This window comes from Rhamphochromis sp. 'chilingali', assembly GCF_963969265.1.
Source record: "Rhamphochromis sp. 'chilingali' genome assembly, chromosome: 4".
NCBI classification, from domain to species: Eukaryota; Metazoa; Chordata; class Actinopteri; order Cichliformes; family Cichlidae; genus Rhamphochromis; species Rhamphochromis sp. 'chilingali'.
The window spans coordinates 7,610,950-7,635,891 of record NC_137948.1 but is presented as its reverse complement, the minus strand read 5'-3'; the positions used below and the strand labels follow the sequence as shown (position 1 = coordinate 7,635,891).

Below are 24,942 nucleotides of genomic sequence, written 5' to 3'. Positions count from 1 at the left end.
TCAGTCCAAATGTGTGGTAGTGGGCACATCTGCTATATTGAGATACTCCATCCCACCTCACAGGTGTGCCACATCAGGATACTGATCTGACATCATGAGTAGTGCACAGGTGTACCTCAGACTGCCCACAACAAAAGGCCACCCTGGAATGTGCAGTTTTTTGCGCTATTGGGGGTCTGGGGACCCAGAACCGGTCAGTATCTGGTGTGGCCACCATTTGCCTCATGCAGTGCAACACATCGTCGCATGGAGTCTATCAGATTGTCAATTGTGGCCTGTGGAATGTTGGTCCACTCCACTTCAATGGCTGTGCGAGGTTGTTGGATATTCGTGGGAACTGGTACACGCTGTCGTATACGCCGGTCAAACACATCCCGAACATGCTCAATGGGTGACATGTCCAGTGAGTATGCTGGCCATGCAAAAACTGGGACATTCTCAGCTGCCATCTGCCCTGAACAATGTGAACCATGATTCATCCGTGAAGCGCACACCTCTCCAACGTGCCGGACGCCATCGAATGTGAGCATTTGCCCACACAAGTCTGTTACGGCGACGAGCTGGAGTCAGGTCAAGACCCCGATGAGGATGACGGGCATGCAGTTGAGCGTCCCTGAGACGGTTTCTGACAGTTTGTGCAGAAATTGTTTGGTTGTGCAAACCAATTGTTCCAGCAGCTGTCTGGGTGGCTGGTCTCAGACGATCTTGGAGGTGAACCTGCTGGATGTGGAGGTCCTGGGCTGGTGTGGTTACACGAGGTCTGCGGTTGTGAGGCCAGTTGGATGTGCTGCCATATTCTCTGAAACGCCTGTGGAGACGGCTTATGGTTGAGAAATGAACATTCAATGCACGGGCGACAGATCTGATTGACATTCCTGCTGTCAGCATGCCAATTGCACGCTCCCTCATTGCTTGTGGCATCTGTGGCATTTTGCTGGGAGACAAAACTGCACATTCCAGGGTGGCCTTTTGTTGTGGGCAGTCTGAGGTACACCTGTGCACTACTCATGATGTCAGATCAGCATCCTGATGTGGCACACCTGTGAGGTGGGATGGATTATCTCAATATAGCAGATGTGCCCACTACCACACATTTGGACTGATTTGTGACCACTGTTTGGGAGGGATGGTTATATTGTGTATCTGGAATGAATTTTAGGTCTCTACGTCCATCCCATGGGGAATGGGAGCAGTAACAAAGGTGTTGCGTTTATATTTTTGTTGAGTGTATATCGGTTTCTCAGGAGAAATACTGATGCGGATGCTTCAGTTGGTCACTGTTCCTCTCATTGTGTCAAGTGTGATTATGGATAAGCCATGAGTACTTTTCCTACCAACTATTACATTAACTCCCACATTTTCTACACCTGGATTTTAAATGACCAAAGTGGTTGTTCGTCAAATGTCTGATAAAAATCAATAATAAATATATCTAAGAATAATTCTCCTTGCGGTTTTAAATTTAACAATGAAAACTGACATAATGACAATCCTATATGAAATTTTTAACAAAGCTACATTTTGACAGTTGTCTGAGACACATCACTCCACAGCTCACTGATCAAACAAACTGCAGTGGTTTCAATGTGGACGCAACACAGAAAGATTTATGATCAGGAAAATGTATTATTTTTCTTCTTTTAGGTATTATATGGTTTGTATTTTCTTTAGCCGTATTGTAAAGTAATTTGACTGTTTTTTTTCTTTGTATTATTTTTATACCATGTCTTTAACAGGAGTTTGTGGTGTAAGTGTTGGCATATCCAGAAGAATCACTGCACGAGCGATAATATACTTTGTCTCAACCACTGTTTTGTCTGTAGGTGTAGGTAAGAGAAATTTTGTTTTAGCTTCAGGAATCTTTGCTTATCTTTTAAGACCTTTGTTTTTCTATGTTAAAGCATTAGACTTCCCAAAAATATTATCTGTATATCTGTGCACTCCATAATGTTTGGGACAATGACACATTTTTTTTGCCTCTGTTCACCACCACAGGGGATTATAAATCAAACAATCAATTTTACAAAAGGTAAAAAGTTATATCTGTTTTTGTACATGGTCATGGAAGAGCATGGTCTTTTGGGTTGAGATAAGGTAATTGATCACCATATTGATTGTTTCATTTACAATCCACTATGATAGTCTACAGAGGCAAAACTAATAAATTTAGACCTGCTTAAGCAGAGTGCGTTGTTTTTGTTGCTGCAGAATATTTATTTCTCTGTTAAAACTCTTATTATATATTGTAGGAATATTGTTGGTAGTGGTGATCAAGCCTGGGATGACACTGTTTTTGATGATGACGATGATGAAGCCTTCTCAACAGTGGATGTCTTGTTGGATCTAATAAGGTAAGAAGAAAATTTGTTTTCTCAGAATCCTTCCTAACTCTTACTTTTCTTGCATTTATTTAGGTGTCATTTTCCAGTTTAGCATGATTTAGATCAGTCAGTCAAATCCTTTAATCTGAGAAAAACTTCTTTAACTTTATAAAAACAAACAAATATAAATTTTCTCTTAATGTGCATTGCTGCAGCTCTCATTTTCACCCTCTGTCTGAAACAACTGGTTTTTGCTCATCTTTGATGAAATGGGGAGTCTGTTGTGATTGGTCAGCTGGCCTAGCTATAATGGAAATAAAAAATCAAATTTAATCTGTGTTTCGTGGCGCACAATAGATCCAGGAACAGAAACGGAAGAAACTGCTACATTATATAATTCCACATTATATTGGTGTAATGGAATGTTGTTACCATTTCTAACATTATTTGCGTTGTGTGTGTAGCGTCAGACAATCCTAAGAAAGTTGAGCTGCACTGTCGCACAGGAGATGGAATGAAAACACAGCATCACACAACAACACATCTCTCTTCTCTTTTCTTTCTTCTGACCCCCCAAACAGTTTAGGCAGACAACTCACCCTCCTTGAGCCTGGTTTTGCTGCAGGCCTATTAAAAGGGAGTTCTTTTTTTCCCACAGTTGCCAAGTCTTTGCTTATAGGGGATTTTCTCTAATGTTGCTAATATTATAAGGTCTTTATAAAGCAATTTAAGATTACTCTTGCTCTGAGTTGGTGATTTATAAATAAAATTACATTGACATTGTACCTCAGCATTGAGTTTTAGCAGAATCTATGGAAATACTATCAAATCTGCTGATTAGAAATGTTAGTCACATTTCTTCTCTAATATGTTAACATTAGTAATAGTTTTCATATTGTTTTGGTAGCATTGCCACTAAGAATAAAAGCCCATATTTTTCTCAGATGCTGTAAGGGTTTGAGACTCCTGAAAGTTAACTCCTGACTCTGAAATGTCTCAGTCCTAAAGTTTGTCATGCTTTGCTTGTGCCTGAGACATTTCAGAGTTAAAATTTGAAGCAGTTTCTGTTTTCTGTTGGAGAAAACTACTCTCGCGGACTTTTGCCCTTTCTCCCTTCGCATAGTTTTATATAAACATTATATGCAGTATTGTTAAAAAAAACAACAACAAAAAAAAACTCATGGCAATAATCCAATAATAAATGGCAGTTTATTATTGGCAATAATAAATTTGTTTGGCTCCAACCTGCAGTGACTCTAAGTTGCATAAGCAGCTATATGTGAGGCTTTCTTTTAAGTAACATATGTGTTAATGTTTAACAAAGGTTTAGATTATAACTTTAAAGCACCACTTTTCTCTTTTAAGTGCTTCAACACTAAACACCAACTAATAGCTTTTATCTTCTATGATGGTTGTTTTCTTGACTCTTTTTCCGAAATATGGTGCCAAAAAACCTGGTTCTGTCAAGCTTTAAACATGTATGTTTTATTACTTACACCAAGCAGACAATCAGATATTCATGGTTATTTATTAATTATGTTAATTATTCTTATTTATATATATATATATAAATAAAAAATAATAATAATCTATACATTTTAAGAACATCCCTTAAAAAAAAAAATATATATATATAGATAGATAGATAGATAGATAGATAGATAGATAGATAGATAGAGATAGATATATGCGCATATTGGCATTTATTTCTTATAGAAGGTGTTGTCTTGATTTACTATAGTTTTCAGCTGATCTCAATAAATATCTATATAAAAATTTAAAAAACAAAAGTATTGTTCTCTGATTACATTGATATATTAGGACATTTATGAATTTTAAAATAACTTTTAAAAACGTTTTTTCCCTTGCAAACCATCTGGAACAACAAATGTGTGAAATGTCATAATATGTCAACAAATAATGATATAATAATGATGAATCGGATAATAAAACAAACAGGTTATGTGTTTTTGGAACAAACTTGCAATAATTTTAAATCTCTAATCTAATGGCCTCTGAAAGTCCACTCTGTGATCTCTGGTGGTATACCTGTAGAAGTTACTACCTTTCTTGTACCACAGCATGGACTGCACAGTAAAGCAGGTTAATCTTAACATGAGCCTCCATATAAATTAGTAGACTTGTTATGGGTAACACTGTTGTTATGGGAAACTCAGAAATAAATGTTTATTATTGACTCATTTGTCACATGACACGATTTCCCTTTACACTACAGGATTTCCACGTTAAATGTTTTTGTAGTATCTATTGAGTCTCTATTGCCATCTAGTGGTGGTAAAAATTGCAAGCTTCCGAACAGGACACTGGAGCCACACCTAGAAAATACTGTGTGATGTTCGCTGGTTTAGATTGTGTGGCAATGCAAATTATTTTAAGGAAAACAGAAGTATTGTTTTTTAAGAAAAAGTTCCACATATGATGACAGATATTCCAAAACAAACAAAAAAATTGGGCCTAACTAAAGCTTACAATTAAAGTTTTATAGTTTGATGTCCATTTACTCCATTAAACTTACTGTTTTACAATGGCTGGTTATGGAAGTTTCTATCAAAGGTGCATAATGACGTTTTGCTGATGTGGCAAATAAAGAATGCTTGATGTTTTCTTTGAGCACACATCATTTGGGTTCTCTATTTTTACAGTTACTTTCAACTAAAGTGAGATAATTTAAAATGTATAGGTATTTACCCCTAAGTCCCAGGTGTAGCTCATTACATCAATAATACAAATATCCCACTCAAAACAAGCATGCAAATTTGTATGCCTATTTTCAACACTCTCTTTTTTGATGAATGTTTTCTTTTATCTTTAATAGATGTTTTATGAAATAGCTTAACAAACCTCTTGTTTATTTTCTCATATTCGAACTGTTGGGATCTTCTTCTTCTTCTTCGCCTTCTCTTTCATGCCAGTAAAGAAAATAGATACATTTTAAGAATGTGCCTTTAAATCTCATCAAATACAAATGGGCTGATTACATTTTGTGGGATCAGGTTTAACGTAAGCACATATTTAAAAAGGACAAAAACAAAAGCATCTGATGTCCTTCTTTACACCAAAGCTGTGTGATATTTGTTACATATCAGGGCTTTCACTCTTATTGTGTTCATAGTTGTGCTTGCCCATAATTTATACCATCACGTCTAAGCATGCTGTGCATTATTAGCATATTAATGCATGTATAATGCATGTCTCTTTGGATTTTTAAATGTTCACATAACATTAGTATTTCTCTATTTTATTGCTTTTTTAAAAATATTGATTTAAACATCAAGAATCTGGACACCATGTAGAAATTTAGTGACAAAACAGCAAGACACCAATAACATCTTCCTCACAATTGAGAACTGAACTCTAAAACTACCAGTCCAGTAATATTCAGACACAACATTTGTGTTAGTAGACATAAAAATTACAAAATCATCAAGAAACAATGGTCTAATGTTTTGACCGTGAACCAGACAACCACACCCTACTTTCCTCAGACCTCAGTCCCAGACTCATTGGCTTTTCACCTTTGTTTGATTATTGTTATTTCAGCAAATCTACTTTTCTCTTCCATCCAAGGCTCTCAGACGCACTTTTATGAAAATGGATTCTTTCCTGAACACAACATTCATAGTACTACAACACATTCCCACAGCCACTTTATTTTAGGATCTTGTCAGTGTTATATACTTGGAAACACCTCTGGAGGTATTTACAGTCCCCTTTCTGCTTGTTCTCTTGTTATCATAACCACAATATAGGCTCCCTTTGATCACTGGTCCAGTTTAGAGTCTCATATGTTCTGAGGCGCCAAGGGATATTTAACATGGGCCAGAAGGTGTCATTACAGGAAAAAAGCTTATTGGTTAATAAATAATTATAAACCTATTAATCAGTGGTTAAAACTGATGGTCTGACTAGTTTCTTCACTGGCTAACTTCGCCGTCACTCAGATGTCTGTTTACGAATATGAAGATCCTTTCCCAGTGCACTCATACAGTAACCAAGAATAAAAATGTAAAACTAACAGTGTAACTCATTCTTTGTGTAATATTTTGATTTATTTTTGCCTCTAATAAATATTGTGCTTTTACTGTAAATACATCATTTTTTTCAGATATCTTATTAGCACTTTTATGACCCTAAAATCTGCCTGTGTAAGACAGAAGCAGTGATGGAGCAGCAGAGCATGGGAGGAAGGATGTTATGAATTGCTGTAAAACGTGGCACTCTTGTGCCAGTTAACTTGACTGAAGCAGACAGTCACCTCCATTATAGCAGATTGAAATCTCCACTGGGCCGTGTAAGGGAGTAATGTGTTAGTTATATGGCCTGTGCTGTGATGGATTTATGCACATGCTAACTGCATCAATGATAGACCTTGGATAAATCTCTCCATTTTATTTTTAACGTGAATATTTCTGGATTGTGGGAAGGACTATGGACTCAGAAAATCATATGCTTTGTATCAAACTTAGCTGAAAATTCGAGATTATAAAAAGATACAAAAAGGAAAAAAACTACCAGAATCGCCACGACAAGTCAGTGATTAACAATCATAACGTTGTTAATCACTGAATCTGCAGTGGTTTATTTATGAGACACAAGCATACATTTCTAAAGGAGGAGCAGAATGTTAATGACTTCTTCATATGATTGTTTTCCCACCCCGGGCTTTCATTGTTTTAAATATTGCTGCAACGTGATTATTCTTTTACTGTGATAGCCACATGAACAATACATGAACAATAAAAATACATTCACGTGTACTAAACTAACATGTGAGTATTATCTGAGGTCAGACATTAAGGTTAACCACAGACATGGGCTCCCATTTGAGCAAGCACTTGTTTAAATAGTGGGAAGAAAAAAAACATCCTTTTTAACAGGAAGAAACCTCCGGCAAAACCTGAGTGTGAGAGTACCAGAAATACCAGTCTTTATTTTACTAATGCAGAAGTCTAAATTCAAAATGTCAGTCCAAAAGTCAACTTAAATTAAATGTGGCACACAGGTACAAAGCAACAAAACTATCAACAGTAAAACAAGCAAGCAAACAAAGGAAAAAAATAACCATTCACCATCAGCCTGAATTATTGATAGAATTAAACACAATTGTATTTATCTAGCAGCTTTCAATCGAAATATCACAAAGTGCTTCATAACAAAAATGCTAGAATATCAAATTTTTTAAAAAGACGGGGAGGATTCCAGAGTCTGGCGACCACTGTTGCAAAAGGTCCGTCTCCTTTAGTTCTCAACCTTGTATGATGCCCAGCAGATCCTGACCACATGACCTCAGGACCTGCTGGGGATGTATCAGTGTAAAAGCTTGCTGATGTATGCTGGTGCTTGTCCATTCAGAGCTCGAAAAGTCAAATCCAGAATCTTAAAAGTAGAGCCTTAAGTTAATGGGGAGCCAGTGCAACTAAATTAGCAACAGTGTGACATGTGAGTAGAAGACTTTTAAAAACCTTGCAGGATCGTTATGAATATCTTGCAGATGCTCCAAAGAGGTTTTGTTAAGAAAAGTAAATGATGAAGCAAAAGCATGACTAATAATGTTTCTTATAAAAGCAAGAATCACAAGTCTAACGTGATCATGCAATGTGAGAGCTGAGTCAAAAGTTATCCCAAGGTTCCTGACATAAGATTTAGAAAATGTGGCAAGGGGACCTAGAGTTTCCATCATCCTACCTGTCAAAACTGTCAGAGGGAACATGCTTGTTTACTCCACGTGTTTCTTTCGATCTATCATCTGAATGTCACAGCAGAAATCAAGATGTGGTGTAGTCACACTGGTGTGCTGTCAGCTGGAATGGCTTATCTCCTCTTTGAGTTACAAAATCAGCTTGAATCATCAGGTTATATTACTCTCCTCATTATATCCCATATTATTTTTTAAAAATGTCACATTCATCCATCAAACAAATGATTATGGTCTGTTTAACACCAGAACATTGTAACTCATGGTAACCCCTTTTGGACAGGCAAAATTAAAGTAAAATAATGTTAACTTGAATTTATGAGTCGATAAGAAAGTCTTCACACAGCCATATGTCAAAGCTGCAGTGAGAAATAATTTGCAGCGCTAATGTGTTTCTGCTGCAGACTATACTGACACGTTTTAGTAACACATTATCATGGTTATAAAACCCTAACATGTATATTGTCTTAGATTAAAAGGACCAGGATCTCCATGTCTACACTATTATATACATTACAGACCACCTAAAGAGGAAGCTTAAATGCTGGATTATCTGCAACACTAGGTTCGTTACATGTAGACTGTCTTCTTCCATCAGTCTGACCTATATCAGGTTGTGAGTTTAGTCTACACTCTGACTGTGTGCCAGTACAAAACAATGACAGAGCTCATCTGACTTGAATGGCATTTTCTCATTTAAATTTGCATCTTTGATTCTTTAACATGGGGTCTACAGTCGCCACTTTGCGGTGATTTACGGTTTTAAACGCTTTAAGTTTAGTTAGTCACAGTGTTGTGAAAAGTAGGCTGTGGAAGCGCCACTGGCTGAAAAAGAGCCCATCTAGATGAGACTGACAGATGCACAACAGTCCACGCCGTGACGTGTGTATCTGCTCCGGTCCGAGGCGCGAGGAGCACACAAGCAGAGAGACACGCACCTCCCCCTCCGAGCCCCGACCTCCTGCTTTTTCATCGTAGCTTCTCCTCGAAGTTTGTTGGAAAAAACGCTCTTGATTTTTTTGTGGACTTTGACTGCAAGGTTTAACCCCGAGGAGTCAATGTAGCGCAAGCGTCCCGCCTGCATGCGCGCTAGTCTCATCAACTGCGCCAATTTCAAGTTATCGGCGCTTCATCAAAAGAAACTTAAGGCAAATATTGGTGATTAAGTTAAAAAAGAAAACAAGTTTAATGTGGATTTTTTTTGGACACCATCGTGGACTAGTCTACTGGATTTGGATCGAGAGTTGCTTGCTGAGGCGGCTGCGCAAAATGGGCTGCCCAACTCCCGCAGGATGCTGTGAAGTAAAGGACCATCATGTTGCCTTTGGCAAATAGACACTTTTTACACGTGATATATATATTTTTTAAACCATAACAGCCAAAGTTTCTGCGTGTTTTCCAGCAAAGGAGAAAACACCTGAAGCACCTGTGTGGACAAAAGTAATAGGGTTGGGCTAAATTGTCACTTTTGACATTCAAGATATTTCTGGTCTTTTTTTATTTGATTTAAAACATTTTTTAGAGGACAGGCATTACAAAGAAGCAACTTAGCGTAGTGAAGCGGAAAGGAGATGACTACCAGCACTGCTCTTGTGCTCCTCATTCTCTCTCTAACAAGTAAGTTATTATCTTTTAAATATCCCAAACTGGTACGAATATGGAAACATTTCCTGTGAGAAGTTTACTGCTAAGAACAGATGTCCAAGTCTATGGTGTTGATCTCTCTCTCTCTCTCTCTCTCTCTCTCTCTCTCTCTCTCTCTCTCTCTCTCTCTCTCTCACACACACACACACACACACACACACACACACACACACACACACACACACACCCTCTTAGGTAGTGATTATGGCCTGAAAATAGGCGCGATACTCTTCCAGAGAAGTCGATTTAATCACGTTTCATTGAACTGCAGAGGAGATAACTGACCTGATTGAAGACTCAGGTGTCCTGTAGCAAAGGATAACATTAATGGTGCCACAAGAGAATCTTATATTAACTATAAATCAAATCTCAGGGGTACAATCCAAATGATTGTGCTTCAAAGTGTGGAAAATCTTTTAAAAGACAAATTAAAAGAAGAGATGCTTTTCTAGTTGATACTTCTCTATTTATTATCATGTAATTAGTGCAATACCACTACTCACCTATATTAAATGTAACATTTTGGTAGTTGTGAGAGTTATCTACATGTTTTTTTTTATTCAAAGGGATTCATAAAATAAAATCCTGAAGAACTAAACTTCATATTTCTGTATTTCACTTCAGCTTAATCAAATAAATGCTATTATTTCACTTTATAGTAATGTATTCAAAGCTTTTAGACTTTTATATATTACCAAAGTCAGTATTTGGAAGTCCATAGTCTTTGCAAATATTAAAATAATATTTCAAACCATTCTTCACATGACAGAATTTTTTTCTTCTTCATTTAATAAAAAAAATCCCAAATAATCCAGATCAGACTTGACTAACGTCATTTTTCTAATTTGTATGTATTTGTATGATTTAAACTCTTCCTCAAACTTCTACTCCCACCTCCCCACTCTTAAAGGTAGAATATTAATAGTAGTAGTAGTAGAGTAGTAGCTGCAACCCAAAGTATAGGGTTTTCTACTTATATTGTCCATATACTGTATCTATAATCAACAGATCATCCTCCCTGGAAAGGTACAGTTACAATTATCTTACATTATCTGTCTTTTCTGTATTTGGATTCTATAAAACTGAAGAAGAAGAAGAAGAAGAGGTGTATTTGATGTGTATTTGTGTTTCTGAGTACAGGAATTTAAAGCAACCACAACAGCACTCTGCAAGAACGTCCTGAGAAAGTGTGGGTGGTGTTCATACTCTTAAAATACCCATAAGTAAAAGCAGATGTGCCCTTGAATAATTAAATAAGAGCCATGTTTTGTCTACCACCAAGAAAGCACCATCTACTGTTTTTTAGGCAAAATGTGGATCTCTCACTGCCTTAAAAGAAAAACTTCCTCTTACTTACCTGACCTTGATTTTAGCTTTTATTTCAGAGAGTGGTGCATTGGATACATGTAAAACTGGTTAAGCTTGTAGGTTACGCTTTACCGTTTAAGCTAGACCTAAAATACAATAATGTTTTCCAAAAAGAATGAAGACAACCAAAAAGCTGAGCCATCAATCTGTAGATTTTCTCTTACAAACTCTGACAAAGATCAGGTGTGGCATGTAACATAGTCAAGGATTAGTCTGCAGCATCCATCAAGAGAAGGCAGGAGACCCTGGAATTGAGCTTTAAATGATTTAAAGGCTGTAAAACATCGAGAAGCGGCATAGCACTTCTCTGTGTCTTCCACCATGTTGTTGTGAGTGGTTGCATTTCTCTGAAGGCCTAAAGATTTGACTTGGACTTGTACTATGCAATGATATGTGGCACCAGTCTTCCATCACAGCGTCAGTGTTTTAATCTTAATGAGTCTCATCACTGCAGATTACTGGTAGCTAAGCTGTTCTTAATATAAAAGGGATCAACAAAGGGGAGGGGGGGGGGTTACTCTTGAGTGATAAGTCACTGCTACCCCCTTGAAGTAAAGCCTTCCATACTTGTGAATGTGAAAACTCTAATGCTGCCATAATCGCAAGTCTAATTTCACGAGTCAGTCCCACTTTTAACATACTAGATGTTTGAAATATTTTTTATAAAAGGAAACTGAGAAGAGTTTATTGCTCCATAATAGGTTTGAGGCTTTAGTCACTTACATCTAGTATCATCCTCTTGATCTGCCATCCTTTGACAGGAAAGTGAAACGTCTTGAAACAAAGAATATCTCTGTTGCTTCAGTTTGAATAGCAATGTTGCACAAGTACAGTACCACAGTAAATACTAGTGAATGCAGCAGCTATTATCTCACTCTTATTACCCCAACAATTGATCGTGCATGCATAAAAAAATGCATGTTGCCCACTAAATCCTGTCAGAGACTCCAGGAAGTTAATGATCCTGGTGAGACCCCATCCGTGGAGAGCCTTTTCACTTCCTACTTATGTCATTATGCTGAAATTGGCTGCAATTTGGCCAGAGAGTGCTTGTGAGTTCCTCAACTAATTAGATTCAGTGAATCTAAATTACTAAAAATGATTAGCACCTGTTTCAAAACAAATGCTCATATCCTGTTACAGTTTTAGCAGACATATGTTTTCTTTTAGGGAAACCCATTTTGCCCATACAACACTAGCATTCCGCTAATGTGTGTCAATTTAGGATTTACAATAAGTCATCCTACCTCAATGGTTCCCGTTCCAAATGATAGTAACTACAACAGATGTTGGGAATATGGTTAAATCAAGACAGAAGCATCTGTAACAAATTCCAGCTGGTTTCGGTGGTCGATTATGAATGCTATCAGTTTGCCACGGCAAGAAATTCTCTGCTACTTGTTAGATGCATGAAATCAAAATGCCAGCACCATAAAGTGGATCATGATGCATAACATCTCCAGTACTTACAGAGAGGTATTCCATTGCAATCGTGCAAAAAAAAAAAAAAATCTGAAAATTGAGCTATATCGCTTGCCAGAGGTTCAAAGAGTAGGAGTTTTCCATTTTTGAAATATCCATAAAACAGTCAGGGAATACCTTGTAAAACAGATTAAACAAAATGAGCTTCAGGGTGCTGCTGCATTTTGGTGTCTTTTGATAGACGTTTTCCTTTGTTTTCCCTTTTCTTCATGCAAACCTGAGCAAGGTGACCTTTTGTTAAAGCTCCATATTTATTGTTGAGATTTACATGTGGTAACTTTTGACAATAAGTTGTTAAATAATACCAGAGCAGCACTGCAATATTAATACATTTACTGCTTTTTTCCTATTAAACTTCTATTCAAATCTTCTGTTAAAATGAAAAACTTGGTATCGACTTGATTTATATTTACATACAGTATTTGTTCTCGTATAGCTACTTTAATGACAGCCTAATTTGCTGGGCGTATAATCTAAACATTTCTATGCACGTTCATACATTTAACACATCGTATTGAACTCTGCTGGGGCCACTTCAGAAGAAATATAAATGTGATTAAGCAGTTTAGCTTTCATTTTAACAAATAGCTTTCCTCTTACATAAAGAGATACTTGAGGTTCTTACTTGATGGCAGACCATTTATCCTCTGAAGTTAAAATAAACTGAGAGCTAAAGATTTCTCATTTAGTTCTAAGAGACTCACTTGCCTCTCTTCAGCTGAAACCACTGATGTTCACTCTGACATGAAAACTTGAAGCAGCAGGGTGCTGCTAAAAAAAAGAACATCCATGCTCACACAGCCTGCACTGCATGCAATCTTGCAAAAACTCATGTGCTACAGGGAGGGAAGCGGTCCAGATAACCAATCCTCACTGCGCTGTTGTCAGTTTGTTTGACAATGTGGATATAATGGCAGCTGGAGCATTTTGCTTCTGATTTATTCATACAATTACTTTTATATAACCAATAATTTAGGGCTCAGGAAACATAAAGCTTCAGGGCTGTCTCACCGGGATGCTTGACTGGAGCCTTGTGTGTTTCTGTGCTCTAAAACCCTGCAGTAAAGTGTCAGACTGCAAGATGTACACATGCTCACACTTAACCGATAACACGTGATTCAGCTGTAATGCCCTCTGGTAAATTTACTTTGTTAACAGACATTGTTTTCAGAAACAGACACTTGCACACGCAGGATACAAAGATACACTACACACCTACCAGTGGCTGTGAATCGCCACAGGGCAAACACATGGCCTTTATGAATGACATTAGTTATTGCCTCTGCCTTTTCAGGCAGTGGAGTTCCATGTAATCATGTCTATAATATTACATATTTTAAACAGATTCATTTTATGTTTAAAGCACTTTGATTAATTGGATTTCTTTCAATATTCTGTATTTTCTCTGCAGGCAGCTGGGCAGAGAATGCAGAGGAGCGCCTGGTAAACTACCTTTTAGGTCCAGAGCACTACAATAAACTAATCAGACCTGCTGTCAATAAGAGCCAGCAGGTCACCGTCTCCATACAGGTGTCTTTGTCTCAGCTCATCAGTGTGGTGAGTACACACAAACTGCATCCAGATTATCATGCATCAGAGTGTACTGGGCTCAAACACCGTTACCTGAAATAAATGAAAAATTGGGCTTGTGACGATTTAATTTGACGCAATCAAAACCCATTACTGGCAGTTCGTATTTGATGTGATTCAAGTGAAGTGTTAACATGGGGCTTGACTCACTTCTGGATTATTTGAATTGAGGAGTTTGCATTTCACCATATCCCTGCTACGGAGGTGGCAGCTTGATTACGGCATGATCTTTATTAGTTTGTAGAGCTTTGTGACATCATATGTTCCCACGTATTGATTCAGTAGGGCTTTTCACAGGGGATCATTTACACAGGTGCTTGCTAAAGACATAAAGGCTAATAAAGCATCTGTTCTATTTATATGTCTCAAGAAGCTATGAATATGAGTCTGTATGTACACAGTACCAGGACTCTGAATCCAAAATCAGCCGTCATGCATCCCTTTATATACATGTGTCACAAAAAAGGATTATTCTAAACTATTTATGTCTTGAAATCAGCTAGAGCACCTGTATGGATGTGCAGTCTTTTGTTTCTCTCCTCTTTTCTCTTTTAGGAGTATTCATCTTTTTGTTTAAACACCAAACTCTACCTTTAATTGCATTACAGAAGTTTTTATAATTATTATGTGGTGACTATGTAACCATTAAGTAGTGCTTTAATGCTCCGTTAGTCTCCTTTAAGAAGGAAAATAGCGACATAAATATTAAAGAAAAGAGCAGAATTAATTTGACATTATAATGTAATAATAATAACTTAATAATAATTCATGACACTGTCACAGTTCAGAGGCTTCTAGGTTGTAGAATAGAAGTGGCAACTTTAAATTGCCTGTAATTGTGAAGGTCTGAATCAATTTATCTGTCTCTTTGAGTTAGCCCTGTGCTCGACAAGTGATGTTTTATGCTTCTCTTCTCCAAACTATTTGTTTTACCATTTGGATATATTTCTTTATGGTTGGATTGTAAAATGTTAATAAGTGACCTGAATAATTCATTTCTGGATTATTTCAGTTTTTAGAATTTTTGATCACCTGTTCTGTTTCACAGAACTATTATTATAAGTCACTGCAACTAAGCTTTACTTAAGGTCTTCACCTCGTGACATGGGCTTCTAAAAGCTTCTTATTCACATTACTTAATGCACTACTTTCTGCTCCTCGGCTTGAACAACACCTAAGCCACTGAAGTGTTGCAGAATATGGTTTTAAAGCCATTATTTTCATCATATTCACTAATGATCATGTTAGGCTCCATGGCTGCGTGCGCCTCACCAGAGGGTTTAAAACACCATTTGTCTCAGACAACTTTGATTCTAACCTTTCCATTCATCTCAAGACAAGACAGTAAACAGGCTAACCTTAGTATCACAGTAAGTCCTTCCTTTGAGGCATTTGTAAAACAGGCTTTAAAAATAAATGTTTTTTGCTCCAAAATGTTAGTGTTATTTCATGCACTCATTAAAGGTGTGTATTGATTTATTGCTTTGACCTTTACTCAAAATAAAAATAGCATTATGGAAAGTATTATGTAGTTTTAACAGCTGACTGATCTTTGCTTTTAGAATGAGAGAGAACAGATAATGACGACCAACCTGTGGCTGTTTCAGGTACCTACAGTCTTTTCTCTGCTGCCCAGTTCTTATACAGTACCTTGTATGGTCAGTATTTGGTCTTTTTGGTCATAGCTACAGTTACAATAACAAAGGCTCCTCTGCAGGAATGGAATGACTACAGGTTGAGATGGGATCCTGAGAAATATGAAGGCATCAAGAAATTGCGAATACCCTCCAAACTTATCTGGCTTCCTGATATAGTGCTCTATAACAAGTAAGTATGCAAATTTGTGATCCCAACCGAGAGAGACTTGGCTGCTTTTCTGAGTTTAATTTATGTGATTTGTACATTTTTTTTACTATAAAAAAATAGCATGACCTGTGCTATCATAGAACTCTTCTACCACATGCCAAGCAACATTTAATAATTTGAGCCCAACTAATTTACTGTCTGGGCAAATATTTGCTATTTTTTGATATACAAGTATCGCAAACAATATTAATTTATTAGGAAATTAATGAAAATGAAACAAGTAAAGAATAAATGGAAGAAGCACCCCAGGAACCATCTTACAAGAATTGACATTTTACAGTTATTTGGCACTCCTAAATAACTACACATAACAAATGCTAGAAAGTACAAATAAATGTTGTCCCATTTATTAGATTTTTAAATATTAGTATTAGTATTGGTTTAAAAAAAATCCTGTATTGGTCAGACTCTAATTTTTCTTTCCTCTTCATTTGATGTGCTTAACGCTCTTTAATCCTTTATTTCTAAACCTCCTATAGTGCTGACGGTGTGTACGAGGTTTCCTTCTATTGCAATGCTGTGGTCTCAAGCACCGGGGACATCTTCTGGCTCCCTCCAGCAATCTACAAGTCAGCCTGTGCCATCGAGGTGCAGAACTTCCCCTTTGACCAGCAGAACTGCACTCTCAAGTTCCGCTCTTGGACCTACGACCACACAGAAGTAGATCTTATCCTCACCAGTGATTTCGCCAGCCGTGACGACTTTACTCCAAGTGGAGAGTGGGACATCGTCTCGCTCCCAGCACGCAAAAACGAGGACCCCAACGACATAACCTATCTGGACATCACCTATGATTTTGTCATCAAGAGGAAGCCTCTTTTCTATACCATCAATCTGATTATCCCCTGTGTGCTGATCACATCATTAGCTATCCTGGTGTTCTACCTGCCGTCAGACTGTGGGGAGAAAATGACGCTTTGCATCTCAGTGCTGCTGGCACTCACTGTGTTCCTGCTGCTCATATCAAAGATAGTGCCACCTACCTCTCTAGCAGTGCCACTCATAGGTTAGTCATATCCATATTTGTCTATTTGCAACAGTTTGTAGCCTAGGGCAACGAATATTTGGGTTTTTACTATATGTACAGACACTTTATATAAATATAATAGTTTGGTGATGTGTGTAAGAAAACATAAAACAAGAAAAAAGTAGTTTTTCAATTATGGATTAATGCCATTTATTTACAACTGAAAGCGCTACACCGCATTTGAAATAGTCTTATATAAATGATGGGTCTTCACATTTCATTTTTCATATATGATTTGTAAATGTGCTTTATGACAGGTCAGTCCTTTTTCTGCTTGCCCTTCACCTAATTTTTTATTATGCTGTTTACAACCTCAGCACAAAGTCAACACAAGGAAATTAAAAAAAAGTGAAAAATATTATAGCTGCCTGAAGAGGCAGCTGCTCAGATTATGGACAGTTTCACTCCGGTGAACACGAAGACTCACCAGATAATAAATGTTTAAGTTCAACCCATTAAATTACTAGTGTTATACGTGTACCTGCGCTTAACATTAATATACTGCTTTTGGAGATTTCAGTAGGAACACTAATGGAACAGTATAAGGGAAACCAAACAGCTGAAAGTGATGAAATATACTTCATTCTAGCAGAGTACTGCGCCATTCAAAAAAATGAAGGAAATGGTTAATTGTAATAGTATAACACGATCTGGGAAGCACACCCCAGTGTCATGCAAATGTATTTCACCTGCTTTGGTGCAAATGAAAGTGAAAGCTATCACCACTCTTTGTTTTAAATAATATCTACTTTTATAACCATTTTAAAATTGTAGTTTTTTACTTAGCATTACATTATTTAATTTATTTGTTTTCAATGACTGGACTGATCAAACCTTACTATTTTTAAATTGGTTTTATTATTCTATTTTCTCTTTTTCTTAAATTATATTTGATGTACTTTTATTCTAGCTATAAACCATTTTAATTTCTAATATATTCTTTCATCATTTTGAATTTAAAATTGCTTAGTATTGCATATTAACACCTTCCAGTTAGCCTTTTAAAACAGTCTTTATTAAAAACGTGTTAGAGATGCTGCTGGTTGTTATTTGAGACCCAGCTATTATTTGATTATTGAATAACACATGACTGACATGAAGTAGTGTTGGTAAATGACAACATCTGATCATTTTTCTGTGTCTCATTCTGTTAAAGGTAAATACTTAATGTTCACCATGGTGCTGGTCACGTTCTCGATTGTAAGCACCGTCTGCGTCCTCAACGTGCACCATCGCTCACCGTCCACTCACTACATGCCTGACTGGGTCAAACGGCTCTTCTTAGTCCGTCTACCTACCTTCCTCCTCATGAGGCGTCCAGGCTCTTCCAATGTTCGTGATAAACTGCGCCGGAAATACACCAGTCGGAGTATTGTCTGTAAAAATAACACCCAAAGCAGCACAAACAAAAAGCAGTACTCAAACATCAGACTCGGTGGGATCAGAACCGACGCCGACGCTTTCTACGTGAATGAGGATTTGGCGCAGCGGTGTTGCTGGATGGCTGGTGACATCCCGGATGGTGGCGGTGGCTTTTCAGACTTCCAGAGGCCTTTGGCCAATCAGTTAGATGCAGATCTGGAGGAGGCAGTGGATGGAGTGAGATACATAGCTGAGCACATGAAGACAGAAGACGATGATGAAGGGGTAAGAAAAAAATTGATAGGTAATGATGAATAGGGGAGATAGGGCGACACCAAAAAATTGAAAGGAATAGAAGATAAAATATATTCTTGCAGAGACATAAAGAGGAAAGGAAAGCCATACAAAAACAGATTATGGAGATGCATGATGTCAGACAAGCGACAAGGTGGAAAGGAAAGATTACCAGGGCAAAATCAGATGTGAGACGAGCCATATCTCAGTGTTTGCTTTTGTTCTCTTGTCATACAATTGGAATCTGTCAGCTATATATTTTACTATAGACATTTCTAATGTCATCAGAAAGCTCTCCACATACTTTTGTGTAAAACACACACTGACTGAAGCACAAATCATAAACCTCACAGATTTAATAAATATTACAAACATGCTTAGCATCTGTAATTGTACTCTTTCTGAATGACATGCTAACCCATAGCTCCAGGGGGTGTCAAACATAAGGCCCGGGGGCCAGAATCGGCCAGTCAAAGACTCCAATCCAGCCCACTAGATGTCTAGTGATGTGAAGGAGAGCATAGGTTTTATTTCCACACATTTTACAGTCCTAGTGATAAAAACCACCCCACAGCCATTCATACTACACCAAAGTAATGAAGTAAAAGACAAATAAATGACAGAAAAGTTCTTGTTTTTTCAACTAGCTACCATAGAAACTTTGTTTTTTTACACACCATGTCAATGGTAAAATAATGAAATAAAATAGGAAATTAACAAAAACATTCTGCTTTATAATTACAGGACAGTCTGTGTCATGAGCTACCAGAACGTCTTCTGTCATTTTACATTTATTTTTTACAATTTAAGCACAAAGAGTTGTGGTGAAAGATTTATTTCATGAAAGAGAACAGCATTTCTTTATTGTGTAGTTGAAGTTGCACTTCTTTTTCCTGCATTGAAATATTTCAGGGATTAAAAGTTTACACTGACGGAAATGGGAGTTTCACTGGCCTTAAGTGGTCTGTATGTGGCTTAAATGTAAAATGAGTTTGACATTCCTGCTTTACAGTGTTTAGGTGTGACAAACACTGAACTGCCAAAAGGTAGATTTAACAAGCTGATTTTCTTTTGACCCAAACATACAAACCTTAACCGCAAAGGTCTGAATCTGTTAATGTGGTTCTAGATCATAGAAGACTGGAAGTACGTAGCAATGGTGATAGACCGTCTGTTTCTGTGGATCTTCATCTTGGTGTGTGTGGTGGGAACTCTGGGACTCTTCATGCAGCCACTGTTCCAGAGCTATAACACGCCCACTGCTGATGAGACAGAGTGAGTCATACACACTGTGAAATACACATTAACATACAGAGCAACACATGTTTGAGCCTGGCATGGGCTCGTATTTAAAATTCTAAAAATAAAAGAAACTGTCAGTTTTCTTTACATACCAGAAATGTCCCATCCCCCCCCCTTTTTTTATTTGTGTGACATGCTTTTTTCTATCACACACACACTCATTGACACACACACATGTCTGGTTTCCTATTCTCATGGGGACATCCCATTGACATAACAATTTCGTGACACTAAAACCACATTTTGAGTGTGAAAAATGCCTTCAACCCCGTGGGCACCTGGATTTTGGTCCCCATCAGTATAGTAAATTTCACATTTGGTCTCCACCAAGATAGTAAGAACCCATACACACACACACACACACACAAACATAAAGGATAGTTCACGCACAGCACAGCATTCATGCACCGGGTGATTTGTAGGATTCAGGTATATCTTCATCTACACTTGCTTTACTTTGTGTGTTTTTCTCCCTGTAGATATGGAGATTTCTAGGTTTTCTGTGACTGCAACTTTGAGAAGCATTACAATGTCTGGCTGTGATCTACTCCTAATGATTAAATCTGACACATAACCATCCAGTGATGAACTTCAAATGAACATGGAATCAAACCAGTTGCTTAACGTTTGCCTGTGCGTTTCCCCACCTTCATCGAAGAAACTCTACCCCTCAAAGTCGAGCAGTTTCTGCCAAGATGATGAAGACAGTGCCTGTGGACAGTTGTTCCAGAAAATTGTACAATGTAAAAAACACAAAGGTGATGAAAATGATAGATGATTTGCAGTCCCTGTTTCATTTTGGACTGACTGCACTGCTGATGAAAGTGTTTAAGGTTTTAACTGTGACTGTTTTTCTCCCATGTTGCTGCTCCAATGAGGCCTCTCCTCTCCAGCATCGCTGATATGAAAATTGTATGAACATTTATAACAGTGGTACAAAAGCGGAACATAATTTCTTTTTTCTCTACATCAGCCTTTACTGTAATAGGAAGAGGATTTTGTTCTGCCCACCTTTTGTCTTTGTGGAAGTATTAACGCACCATTTCTCTTTCTGTCTTTTTCCTGTTCCACTTCAGAGCACTGTGTTTCATTTCCACAATCCACCTCCCAAGTAACGTTGTAACTCTAATGCAGTGTCTTATTTTGAGAAATGTGTGTTCTGCTCTTGGTTTCTCTCATTGTGTTTTTTCTCACATGCTTGTGTATTCTCTTCTTGTCTGTCTTTCTATTCCACAATCACAAGGCCTGACAGAGTTTGAGAAATATTGATAGAAGTCTTGAAAATATGGATGAAATTTCAAATAGATGTGACAGATGGAGCGAGTGCTGTACACATCACGCATTTTATTTCATATGAAAAGACAACATTAATTCTAGTTGTGTGTCTGTTTCCCTGTCCAACAGCTCATTTCCACCCTTCACTTTTTAACTGCCTTAAACCTTTGTTGGACACCAGAAGATTAAAAACCTGTAGCTGCACCATGTTATATGTTAATGATCTGACACTGACTGTATTCAAATTCAATATGTTGAATAAAAAATGCTGTCAACTTTAGTTTGACCTGTGCTGTTTCCTCATCCATTTGCTAGAAGGTCACTTCTTAGATTGGCTTTTCTAGTAGAAGACATTTCAAAATGTGATGGTTAGAAGTCAAAATACATTGGATGCAAATATAGTAAGTATGACTTTCATTTTCGGTTATTATTCATATTTGGTTTATTTTCTGTAAGTCACTCACATTGGTCAGATCTCACACGAGAACAATGATATTTACACTTAATTGGGATAAGTTTTCCACTCTCACTTCATCAGATATTTACTGTAGTTTGGTTAAATTTACTGATAAAAACTGTAATTTGGTTTAGGAGATTTCAGATTTCATTCTTTCCTTGTCATGGTGTCAGGGAAGGAAATGTCAGAGAATAAAAAATACAAACAAATAAAAATCTGTATGGACTTGGTTTGTTGTTAAAGCCAGTAGTCTAATGTATGCTGTTAGAAATGTCATCAGAACTTAAACTAAAATCACACCGCCTTCACGCTGTGATTGACGAGCTCTGGGAATTTTGAGCTGGATTTGAGCTGTACTTCCATGTTCACAACAGAGTACAACAATATACAAACCCTTACAGGAGACACTCTCTCTGTGCCTGCTGACATTTCACCCCTACTTGCACATTGGCCTATCAAATCACGTGTAACACCATGTTTGCCTGCTGAATTAGTTGGGCAACACAAAACACAAAGTACCTTTTTTCTATTATGACCCCACCTGCAGTTTAAATAATGTAAAATGCCTTCATGCCTGACAGTAACTCATTTACACAAATATTATTTACACCCATGTACATTAGTATGTCATATGTTACCTTGCAGGTAAAGGTATAATATAACCACAAGCTGTGAAAATATGTCCAAACATCATTTTACACTGAGTCTTTCATAACCTTCATATCATAACCAAGGCTTTACTTTACAGAACAGGATTCAGCTGCCTGTCCAGACTTCTTGAAAACTGACAGCAGGAGCTTTGCACTTCAGGGTAAAAGTAATAGAAGCACTCAACGTAAGAGAGCGGAGGTGAAAAACAGTGGGTTTTCTTTGCTTTTGTAGATGGGATGGCTGACATTCTCAAGCAGAGCCCTGACAGTATAACATAAAAGGAGGTTTTCTGTACTCAGAAAGGGGGCAGGCAAGGTTGACAGAAAGTGGCCCAAGTATTTTTATACATTTCAAAAGTTGCTACAGTGACACTAATGTGGTGAACATTTTCTCAAACTTGTTTTCTTCATGTTTTGATCAAACAGTGCCAGAGGACAGCAGTCTTCTGTGTCTCTGTGAAAAATACATATTCAGACCAATTTTCTCTTTAAGACTTGATTATTTTTATTCTGTATCACTGCTGATATAAAGCAAACCACTGTGACATTTTTTGTGCATATCCACACACAAATACACAATTACTTGAGTTAAAACCCTTTTTAAAACTTAGCTCAAACCGTAAGTGAATCCACATGCAGGATCACATCCTGTTAATGGACATTCTGATTGTTGTGTATTAGAGTGCACCTCCTTCCTCAGCCTGAAAAAAGAGAAAAGCTGCTTTGCTAATACACTAATGTGCTTTTGTTCTGCTGAGGGTGTGCGTGTATGTGTGTGTTGCTGACAGCATATGCCTAAATTTGTGAACAACATCTGGCAACAAAAAGGTAATATCAGGTAAAAATAACATAACCAGCTAACAACCAGGAGCCTCTGAAGACAGCGTGCGCAGTCACTCTTAGTGCGCTACAACATGAATGAACACACACACACACATAATAGACAACGATAAGATTTAACTGGCCCAAATTCTTTATCTCAGCAAAAGTGAAGCACTGAAGTCCTGAAGTCAGCACATCAGCAATGCTGTGAGTCTGCTCTGGTGGACAGTTATCGACAAAACACATATTTACTCTGCCTCTCTGGTTTGTGTGTTTTTGTGCGTGCGCCTATGTGTGTTTAAGCAATACCTATATGTGGTTGACTGGAGCATGACGGTGACAGACGTGTGATAAACAAAAACAAGGATGGAGCAGGCCAGCAGTCATTCTATAGATTTCGACTGTGTAATGTAATGATGCTCAGTGCAATTTAATAAATGTGCTGTAAATGGAAATGTAATGAAGTGGTCATGTTTTAGGATTTTATTAGTGAATATGAAAACTTTTACTCTTCAGTATGTTTAAGTATTGTGTGTTGTTGCCCAGCGTGGAACTCAGTCAGAGTAGAGCTTCTACTCCTCAATAACAAAAGGCCCTTGAGGCCTGGAGTTGCATACCCACACACTAGAGCAGGAGTGTCGAACTCCAGACCTCGAGGGACGGTGTCCTGCAGGTTTTAGATGTGTCCTTGATCCAGCACAGCTGATTTAAATGGTTAAATGACCTCCTCAACATGTCTTGAAGTTCTCCAAAGGCCTGGTTATGAACTAATCATTTAATTCAGGTGTGCTGACCCAAGGTGAGATCTAAAACCTGCAGGACACTGGCCCTCGAGACCTGGAGTTCAACACCCCTGCACTAGAGGCAGTTTTGGAACATAACTAGGATGCCTCTTGGATGCCTCCTCGGTTAGGTCTTCTGGGCATGTCCAACTGGGAATATACTCTGGGGTAGGCTCAGGACACACTTGAGAGATTATGTCTCTTGGCTGGCTTGGGAATGCCTTACTGTCCCTCGGAGGAGTGGCTGGGGACAAGGAGGTCACGGTATCACTGCTTAGACCAGGGGTAGGCAACTTCAGGCCTCGAATGTCGGTGTCTTGCAGGTTTTAGATCTCACTCTGGGTCAATACACCTGAATCAAATGATTAGTTCATTACCAGGCCTCTGGAGAACTCCAAGACATGTTGAGGAGGTCATTTAGCCATTTAAATCATCTGTCATCTGGATCAAGGACACATCTAAAACCTGCAGGACACTGGCCCTCGAGGCCTGGAGTTGCCTACCTCTGGATTAGACTGTTGCCCCTGCAACCTGGATCTGGATAAGTGGCAGAAAATGGAAACAAATCAATAGAAAAGAAGAGGGTATTGTATTGTGGTTAAAAAGCAACAACCAAACAAATAGATGAATTCAGTGTAATTTTGTATTCTTACTTAATATTTAACTTTGGGTTTCTGTTTCACTGGTGTTTTAAACTTTAGATGTTTTTCTTTGTGGAGCCTTTGAATCCCTGTTTTTTTTTATTCCAGTGTATTGTGAGTTTATGTGATTGTGATTGCCATTCCTGAAACCTGTCTTCTCCTCTTGTTTATTGCAGCATCTCTTATCCTCTCTGGTACAGTTCCTTTGTGTAGCCCTGTGGATTTTGTGGTTTTATTTCGTTTTGACTTTGTTTTGGATTTTGTGTTTTTGATCCTTCAGCCTAAATGAAATGGCTTGCCTTTCAAAAGATTTTATCATTTACACAGTCTGCAAAACCATTAC

At 37.8% G+C, this 24,942-nt stretch overlaps 1 protein-coding gene across 1 annotated transcript; it reads left to right on the top strand.

Moving 5' to 3' along the window:
- The first annotated feature begins 9,541 nt into the window (after positions 1–9,541).
- On the top strand, positions 9,542–20,509 carry LOC308395290 (neuronal acetylcholine receptor subunit beta-2-like). Its single transcript, XM_080880077.1, has 8 exons — positions 9,542–9,654; positions 13,943–14,088; positions 15,684–15,728; positions 15,839–15,948; positions 16,467–16,993; positions 18,171–18,661; positions 19,800–19,945; positions 20,452–20,509. The coding sequence occupies exons 1-8, from the start codon at positions 9,609–9,611 to the stop codon at positions 20,465–20,467; spliced, it is 1,527 nt and encodes a 508-aa protein (XP_080736203.1). The 5' UTR covers positions 9,542–9,608; the 3' UTR covers positions 20,468–20,509.
- The last annotated feature ends 4,433 nt before the right edge of the window (positions 20,510–24,942 follow it).

Coding starts and splice junctions, on each gene's coding strand:
- LOC308395290 (XM_080880077.1), top strand. CDS start 9,609: ATGACTACCAGCACTGCTCTTGTGCTCCTCATTCTCTCTCTAACAA. Junction 15,729..15,838: donor CCAACCTGTGGCTGTTTCAG/GTACCTACAGTC, acceptor GCTCCTCTGCAG/GAATGGAATGACTACAGGTT. Junction 16,994..18,170: donor TCTAGCAGTGCCACTCATAG/GTTAGTCATATC, acceptor ATTCTGTTAAAG/GTAAATACTTAATGTTCACC.